General features: G+C 30.9%; 1 protein-coding gene across 1 annotated transcript; it reads right to left on the bottom strand.

The window, feature by feature from the left end:
* Nucleotides 1-2,351: 2,351 nt before the first annotated feature.
* LOC107016714 (agamous-like MADS-box protein AGL62) lies at nucleotides 2,352-2,924 on the bottom strand. The gene has a single exon (XM_015217102.1). The coding sequence runs from the start codon at nucleotides 2,922-2,924 to the stop codon at nucleotides 2,352-2,354; it is 573 nt and encodes a 190-aa protein (XP_015072588.1).
* Between the last annotated feature and the right edge of the window lie 7,381 nt (nucleotides 2,925-10,305).

Genomic DNA, 10,305 nt, shown 5'->3' with positions numbered 1-10,305 from the left:
ACATCCTCTTTAACGCTAACACATAGGAGAAGTTTATCTCATGGCTATTGAACTCTCTATAGTCATGTACTAATACCTCTTTCAAAGGAATTTCTCTAAATCTCTTATAATTACATACCCTCTTGGTACACTTGTTTAATTTCTGTGTTTTTCTTATTGTTAAGTAAGTTCATGAATCCTTCTTAAAAAACTATGAATTGTGATCTTGATAGAATGGGTAACTAAATCCACAACTAGGGTTGTCGAAACCATGGGTAATTAACAAGTAAACCTAGCATATCAGCAATTCTGAAATAGGTTCTTGCATGTATTGATAATTCTTGCCCACAGAAGTCTTTTTAACGAGTGCACGCGTTAGAACTCGCCCTGTTGCTACTTGTCGGACGAAGGGGGTAGGAATAATAAAAGAATTATCAACATAGATTTAGTGTGATACTATCTAATAGGCTAGTGTTGATTGGTAAGAAGTAATAACTAAGTCATATATTGATTATGATGTCTAATATGACGTAAAGGTAAGAGTTAGTAAATTATACACATGTATCCAGACAAAGGTATTGAATGTAATTCTCTAGATGCCGGACCAAGGATTTAGAGATACATAACTTACCACTTAACATGAAAAACACTAGGAAATAATTGCTATTGCTAGGAATACGGCATTATGAACCTGTTGGGAACACATATACCCTAGTTAGTCTCACAACTTGATAGAAACTCAATATTTACTTTTGCTTACTTGTTAACATAGATTGATTAAGGAAATTGTTTCATAACCCCCCCCCCCCTTTAATTTACTTGCTTTCGGAAATAAATTGGCTAAATAGACTTGATTCATAATTGAAGTTAAGTCGAAGTCATTTTCCTCGTGGATCGACCCCAACCTACTAGGTATATATTTAGGTATTGTGTTCTGTCTGATTTAGACTCTTCCAACTACGGCTAACTTACTTATTATTTAAATTCATTCCCAAACGGCATAACAAAGTAAAGATTCATGAAAAGGGGCGAGGGGCTTGTAAATACTTGGAGGAGTAATTGCTGAAAGTTGAAAAAGGCGTTTATTAAGTGGCACATATTGAATTTGAGAAGCATTGAAGCAAATATACAGAACAAGCAAGAACACCTTCACCAGATAATGATGTAGCCTTTGAAGATAATATTTTTTTGGGATTAAGGATGACCTCAACACTATACTTTAACAACAAACGATTTAACTGTTGTACCAATTTCTGGTATGGACGGTATAGGTATAATACCTCTTGCCAAAAGAGTTTATAATGATTGATCATATATTATTTCTCAATTAATAAACATGCATGGGTCACTATTTACGAGGAATACAATGAGAGACAAAGTTACTTGAAGTTGTCTCTTCCATTAAAGGAAGCAATCAAGAATGCGCAGTGATCAACTAATGGAGATTGTATATAGAAATTTGAAGGGTAGGAAATTTCTAATTGTCAAAGATGATATATTGAGTGGTGAGGCATGGGACCAAGTGCATTAAATAATTACAAATGATGACAATAGAAACCGAATTGTATTAACAACTCGGCTCAAGTATGTTGCTGATTATGTGAGATGTCTTGATTTTCAACCTCATATAAAGTCTTTTGTAAGTCTTTATGTCTTGATTTTCCACCTTTATTTCAATGCAATAAGATATTCCAAAATAAATGTTTTACAGTTCAAATTTCTTTAGATAATTGATGTATATTAAATTGATTAATATGAATTTTCTTGTGTAATACCTCCTCTTATACATTTCAAATATATTTTGAAGAGAAGTAATTGTCGAATCGACAGGGTTGAGATATGAAAAATGTCTCGAGGGATTCCGATAAAAAGGACTTGTATTCCATGAGAAGTCATGACTTTTTTGGCTAGTTTTCCCAATCTCCAAGGGTTCCCTCGAATAGTTTGGACACCAAATGAGGATGTTGTAATTCACAACTTAAAATATGTACGAATTGTAGAAGCAGATCTGCCAGGAGGAGAGTCCCCAGACTTTTGTAGTCTTTGATGAAAAAGATATTAATATGCAACGTAATTCAAAGGAGAAGATAAACATGTCAAATGGAGTAATAACATAACATATATAATTAAAATTACTAAATCATAACAGATACGCATTACATGGTGAACACAACCCTTAGTACTGACTTAAACTGAATAATAACTGATGAACTCAACATATGGGATAACTCAAATGACAAATGAACCTAAACACTTAATATACTATTTTATTTTCAACAATTCCATAACGCGCACACTAGGAATAACGGCTGAACTACTAATTGGGAACTAGTAGCAGAGGGTGCACTAACATTGAGTACATGTGAAGAACTTTAGCTTGTATAATTAGGAGGACTCCAAGCACTTCCTAATGTCTGAAATGGGAATGCATTATTATTCACCATTTGTGCCTCTTTTACAACCTTTTGCTTTAGAATTTCCAATGCCCTCTTCAAATGTTGAAGATGGAACAAGTTAAGTTCTTTGATAGGAGATTGCCACCATACACCATCAGCTTTCTTCCTAATTTCTTGAAGGGATTCTCCACGATTTTTCTCCATCTGGAGAGCCCCCTCGAGGTTCATGAGCCTTGTATTGAGCTCACGAATTCCAGCTTCTCTATGAGCCACAATTTGTTGATTGTGGACATCGTTATTTGGTGGAGGAAGGTTCCTCCCAAGGAACCTCTCCACCAGCGTTTCCACGCTAGGGTGACCAAAGGAGAAAATTTTACCCTCCGGAGAAAATATAACAATGGCAATTTCAGCACCACATAGCATACAAAGTTCACAAGCCTTTTTGTATAGACCAGCACGACGCTTAGAAAATGTTACTCCTAAGTTTCTCCCATTCGTTATTTTCACCATGTCAACCCTCTGACGACCCTTGAAAATTCTTCTTGACATGTCTAAACTATTACTAAGAAATTGTGATTTTTGGTCTTAACCAAGACATTTATATAATAAATTGTTTTTAAAAATAACTTAATGATATAGACGTTAATGAATATAATTAGACAATTCATGTTTTTCCTAATTAGATTTATATTATTGGATTTCATTTTACCACAATTTTATTTGAGAACAATTTTGGAAAAAAGATATGTTAAATGTTTAATAAAAACGTTCCACTTTAAAAATAATACCAATTTTGCATTTACCATTGAAATTTTCTAGTCTATCATCATTTAGAGATTTTCCTAATTAGACTTAAATTGTTGGATTGCGTTTTACCAGTATTTTATTTGATAAGAATATTTTTAAAAAATATATTAAATTATTAATAAATCCTTTTATATTAATTCTAACACAAATTTAGCATTTACTATTGAATTTTCCTAGTCGATCACCATTTAGAGATTTTTCTTAATTAAAATATATTATTGTACTTAAATTAGTGGATATCGCATTTGAGAATAATATTTAAGAAAAAATAATTTTAAATGATGAATGAAAACCTTTTATTTAATAATAACACGAACTTTGAGTTTACCATTGAATTTTCCTAGTCGATCACCATTTAGAAATTTTTCCTAATTAGAATTATACTACTTGATTGCATTTGACCGCTATTTTATTTGAGAAAATTTTTTAAGAATATATTAAATGATTAATAAAAACCTTTTATTTTAATAATCACACGAATCTTGCATATGCCATTGAATTTTCCTAGTCGATCATCCTTTAGTGATTTTTCCTAATTAGAATTATATTATTGGATTGAATTTGACTGCTATTTTATTTGGGAATATTTTTAATACAACATATATATTAAATGATTAATAAAAACATTTTATTTTTATAATAACACGAGTTTTGACTTTACTATTCAATTTTCCTAGTCGATAATCATTAGAGATATACAATGTATCACATCAAATATACCCGAGAGTTTCTATTTATAAATGTTAAAATTAATTATACTCTTACTCAACAACTAAATAGGCTTAAAATCAGATCATTATATGACTAAGTGCATTCAGGGTCGATTATGTCCTTCTTATTGGTATTATCTCCAAAATGCTTAATTATATATATTTATATACTAGATTCATTGCATGTGTGTTGCACGTAAAGATTAAGTCATCAGATCCCTATATACACGAGATATTATATCTTGGATGTATGTTTTAGGTTTTCAACATATCAATATGTATTTAGTATTTCACTACATCATATTAAGTGAATGGAAAATCTAGTTGCTTTTTTTTCTTTTTGGGCATGTAGTGACTAACGTCGTATTCTTAAATTGTTATTAGACAATTTGTTAGTAAGTAATTGTGCACGAATTAACAATTTGTCCTCTTAGTTATGTCATGTCATGAACTATACGTTCCTTTTAATATTTGAAATTAAGTGTACCCCGTATTTGAATAACTTTATATACGCAGAAGTAATGTCTTCTTTGGTAGTTGTATAGTGTTTTTCATATCATCTCCTCTTCAACCAAACCTAAGAATTCGCCTATTAAAATTTTCATTAGCTACATGTGTGGTGAATGTTTTTTCCTATTTAATTTCATAAAATTTTGGTATTAATCAAATCTCACCTTATACTTTCTTGTATATAGTATTTCTTGTGTATGTCCCGGTGCATCAATTTGGTTGTTCAGTTATGACCTACACTTTTTTTGTTGGCATATATATACCTCTAGATTGTGCAACATATAGTTTGTAATGCGAGAAAATATGTTGTAGTAGGCACACTCCTACATTTGATAACGTTTGACCTTAAGCTATATTCATCATCATTGCAAAATCATAGACGTATTGCAAATTGTTTCCAACTAACTTTGAAAGGTATATCATTCATTTTGGCGGTTGGGTTATAGTTGTATTTGTATTGTTGTAGAAAAAACCAGGTTTATGGCATATTGACGTGTTGTTTTTTTCTGCATATATGAAATTTTGGTCAAATCCTCTACAAATCAACCATGTCCCATTACATAAGCCATTTGAGGGGTTTCATTTGCTCAGCAACAATATCGGCACATTTTCTTAATAGAAACTTGATATATAAAATTAGTAGAATCATCAATTGTTATGTAGATGTAATCGTGTAATTCTTTTGTTTTCTTTTGTTCTATGAATATCACAATAAGATAGGTAAATATTAGGATGTATTAGACAACTACTTATGCGGCGGAGACCATTGGGTGTTAAGGTATTTAAACAAAAATACATCTCATTTCTTTACTGAGGTCAATTCTATGTAGTCTTGCATTATGTAGCCTAGTAAATATCTATCCACTTCAAATTGTATAACGCAGAGAAGTTGTTCTCCACCACCCACATCAAGTTGTAAGTAATATTTGTTTAAAACGAGGAAGGGGATGGTTATAGTTTTATTGTAAGAGTAAACAATAGTTTTGTGGCATATTGACTTGTTGTTTTTTCTGCATGTATGACATTCTAGTCAAACCTCTACAAATCAACTATGTGCTATTGCATAATTCATGTGAGAGGCCCAGTTTGCTAAGCAGCATGATGGGCACATTTCCTTTAAAAAAACCTATGTGTGCAATTAAAAGAATTATCAAATGTTATATATATGCAATCCTGCAATTTTTTTGTCATATGTGCTACAAACTATCACCATAAGATAACTGTGAAAGTTATGATACATTAGACAACATACCTATGCGACAGAGGTCATTGGGTGTTTAGGTGTTTAGGTATAATACATTTCCTATCGTTATTGAGGTTGATCCTATGTAGTATTGCACGTAGCAGCCTAGTCAATATTTAGACACTTCAAATAATATAACTCGGGCACGTTGTTCTCCACCACACGCTTCAAGTCATAAGCAATTCTGTTTAAAAAAGGGAGTCATTTAAAAGCCGCAGTTAATTTGTTTCCTAATTACTAAATGTCGAATCGAGTTTTACTAAGTCTAACCTCATTTAATATTCTACATTCTCACAGTTGCAATTGTTACAAGATACAGCATGTTCTGTATCATTCAATTTTTTTGCTGCACATTTTGCAAGACAAATACCATGTCTTATCCTTATTCAGTATGTCTACAATTGTTTCTTTGAACTTGTAGAAACAATCCTGCGAATTGACATTATACCATATTTGTGATTGTATTTTTGATAGTAAAAAGGCTATTACTTTTAGAGAGTACAAGTATTTAGGATAGTATGTACTGCTGAATCAGCTAGCAATCCATCCATATTATTTACCAACAAAATTTCTCTTGCTCTTCTCATTTTGGTGCTACCATTAAATCTTTATATTTAGCCTTTATCATTTCATTCTTGTATTTGGATAAGATTAGTTAACTGTATAAACCATTTTGAGTAAGATGTGCTCGTTGCAATGCGTTTGGGAACTTAGCAATTTTAGTATCTAATTATTCAACAATGGTAACAGAACAATTGTGTCCTGTTATAGAATCTTTAAAAGTAACCTGCCTACAATGATAAATTGTAGTATGTACATTAGGTGTGACAAACGTTTTAAATAACATTGCCGAACATATGTGTGATTGATGTTATGTACCAGGTCCTTGGATGCGTTGATGAAGACGCTACTCATGGAAAGAGTAGATATTTCAAAGGTGCCTAGCGTGACAAGAGTTTGTTTAAAATTAGAAACCACAACTATACTCAGTTTATTAGAAAACATACAATAGTCTGTCCAGTACTTTTATAGATTAGGATTCTAAGGTCACATAAGTCAAGTATTATCTTTTATCTTTTCTAAAAAAGCACCTTCATTTTCTCCAAAATCTTCTCATCGAGTAAAAATTGTATGCTCCATGCTGGGTTATTAGTTAGAAGCAAGATGTCAATACTTCACCATTTCTCTATATTGATGGTAGTTTAGGCATCTTCAAAACATACTGCTCATTTGTAACAACTATGTCCCGTCTCTTGCTATATTCTTTTTCAATGAGGGGATTCATTTAAACTAAAATACAATAAAATCTTAGAATAGGTAATGTAAATTAGTGGTAAAAATTAAGTAATGGAGCATGCAATTAAATAAAAAATTATTTTGGTGGACAATTGTCTAGAATACCACCATAAGGTAATTTATCGACATGATGCAATGATACAAAACAATTAGAGAATTTGTGTGTTAAAATCTCAATGTCAGTTGCCTTTATGGTTATGTTATCTGTTAATGCCAATTCAACTTCTTTATGTACGGATAGTAGTTGTGGTCAACGCAATTTAAGAGATTTAACAATGTACTAACTCTTATTTGGTTTCAAGAAGTGATTTTATATTTAGATATGTTTATTAAATAGTGTTTCTTTAATTTTTGTACCTAGTATTGTGCAATGGGGTGGGGGTATAAGTTCAATAAAAATGAAAAATAAAATAATAAGGTCAGTAAACGTGTTAATATTATTACCTCGTCGTTAAGTAATATTATTGCTCTGAAGGTTCCTTCACGCCTTGAATTCTTGAGAGGTATTATTGAACAACATTAAATCACGAAGACTCTAATCACCAAATTAACGGACTATTTTTATATCTTGTTTATCGGTACATTCCATTTTTATAGTTCTATTTTACCTGTCATCTGAGTTGGAGCTTGATGAATACCATTGTTGTGTATTAGAACCATTAATGAGGGGGACGAATGGTCGAAATCAGCATGATTAGGTAGGGATTTGATGCATAAAAGAGGATATCATTAAGATGTAATGTTTGGCAAAATAAGGTGACCAGTAACATATAAATGTAAAGTATGTTTTTAAAATTATCAGGGGACCATATGTGAGCATGTGAACAAATAATAGGCTAAGTAAGTAATTCTTCACGAAGAAGAAGTGGGTAAAATATGTGTTTACAATTGTCGAAGACTGTATGAAACCAGGTAACACAATAAAATATATATTTGCATTAATAAACATATTTATCCCATAAAATTAACCTTTCAATAAATAATAACAATTAAAATAAGACAAACTTCAAGTGGCGGCATTAGAAGTCATATAAACTTTTTTATATCTAAAATACTTAAATATTAAGAAATCGTAAATAAGCAAAACAAAAGGGCAATGTTTATATAGTAATAATTATTTTGAAGAAAACTTCAAAAGTGTATAAATAACATAAGTAACATTACTAATATAGTCATTCTTTTGTCTTGAGCATCAAATTCTCTAAATTTTAAAAAATATATATTCAAAAGCATATATCTACATCACAAGAGAAGTTGTTGACAAACTCAAATAAATTTAGATTACATCATATTAAGTTCATATATTGGAACATTACATACTAATGAATATATTAAGCAAAAAAATAATAATTATATCATAAAAATTATATTATTTTCCTCAAACACTCTAGGTTATGAAATAAATCCTCTTAAGATACTTTATCAGAATAGTGGTTCCACATATTCTACTAAGCTTTGGACTCACTAAACGACAATAAATAACAAGAAAAAAAAATTAAAAATCAAGTAGAAGAAGAGTAGAAGTTTTGAAAAATGTGATTGAAAAATGACAGGAGATCCCTCTATTTATAGTCCAAAAAAGTAGTATGAAAAATGTTTTTTGTGTCTTGTTTGAAAATCATGACCTTTCTTAGAAGTCACAACAATGTGGAAGTTACAACTCTTTGGAAAATTCACAAATTACTGAAAAAGTCACAACTCATCGAAAAATCACAACCCTTTAAAAAAAAGTCACAACTTATCGAAAAAGTCAAAAGTCATCGAAAAAATCACAACCTAAGTCAGGGATATTAAAGTAATTGAAAATTCAAGTTGGGAGTTCATGATTTTGAGGTTATATATATATATATATATATACACACACATGTATATCTGCATATATGTAGTTTATGTGGTGATATATATGTCTTTTCAATTTGCTAATGCTAAACAACTCAGATTCAAAAATTATATTGACTTGTATTGAATTTATTAACAACGGACAACTCTCTCTAAATAATAAAACATGTAAGCTTAATTATTTATTTAAATAAATTTACTAGTACATAAATAAAATAGAAAATGTAGAATATAATCAAACCCCTTAAAAGAGGTTAAGCGATATCTTTGTCTTTACATAGATTAATACTATGGTATTAAGTTCTATTTATTCCTAATATCAACAAATGTAAGGTATAAATTATATATCCTATACCATTTATTCTGTATAAATAATTCATGGTTTGTCATACATAGGCCTTAAATTTCTACCAAATATAGTACTAAACAATACCATACAAATACATGGACTATTTCTACAAATATTATACAAAATGACTCAATATTATTTTTCACTTTCTGGATGTTTCTACAACTTATTATATGAACTTTGTCAAAATTTAGCTCTTTTCTTCTTGTCTCTACCCAACCAATGTGTTGCCATAAATTGGTATTCCATAAGTGATGAGCTACTAGAAAAATTCGTATTAAAACCCTAAATTTTCATCATATTAATTTCTTAGGCGTCATGGCCAATGCCAGCGAGGCCTAGCCTACACTCCATGCTGGTAAATCCACCAAAACCACCATTGAACTATGCAACGACTTTAAATTAGGTTGAAGACAAAATAAGAACGCCTATCCCGATCAATGATATTACTTACATCCATGGAAAGCCATTTGTATTCTGGGAGGAAGAAGATGTTGAGACCATAATCATAAAAGAAGATTTACCGCTTGACATTATTGTAAAATTTTCTTATGGCTGGTCAGAACTAGAAGAAATTTGAAATATTGGTTCATTATGGTGTAAGATTTAAGGAGGAATGTAAGGTAGGATTCTTGAGTGATAGACACATCATATTTCCCCTATCTACTATGGAATATTACGTGCATGTCTTGTAAAAAATCAGAATATATTTTGAACGTTAATGATGGGTATACTATCAGATATGACCTCTAAAGTGGGAACCCTAGATCAACCCAGAGGCGGAAAGTACTAGTGCCTTAGCATGGACCTGTTTTCAATCCCTATCACCTAACATTTTCGTTAAAGAGTTCCTCTTTTACAATGTGCAATGCAGTGCTAAAACTATTAAATGCTGACATGGCTAAAATTAGCAAATCTAGACCTAGTTGTGTATGGTAAAGGTTGAAGTCAACTTATTGAATGAATTTCCAAAACAGATAAAAGTTGGAGTTAAAAAGACATCTTCTGGGGAATCATCTAAACATGGAAAAAAATCTAATATGATACATGCAAGAGTATTGCAAATATCGCAAACTTTAAGGCAGGGACATGATTTTCATCGAGGGAGTTTAAAAATATAAGTAAGCAAGTTGCTCGTGGTGGGTCAAAAATATACGGGTCAGATTCGAAATAAGC

The sequence above is a fragment of the Solanum pennellii genome, chromosome 4 (genome assembly GCF_001406875.1).
Source record: "Solanum pennellii chromosome 4, SPENNV200".
Taxonomy (NCBI): domain Eukaryota; kingdom Viridiplantae; phylum Streptophyta; class Magnoliopsida; order Solanales; family Solanaceae; genus Solanum; species Solanum pennellii.
Note: the sequence above shows the minus strand (reverse complement) of the source record. Positions and strands in the feature narration are given on the sequence as shown.

What these genes read in the sequence shown, in the direction of transcription:
- LOC107016714 (XM_015217102.1), bottom strand. Translation starts at nt 2,924, where the DNA reads ATGTCAAGAAGAATTTTCAAGGGTCGTCAGAGGGTTGACATGGTGAAA.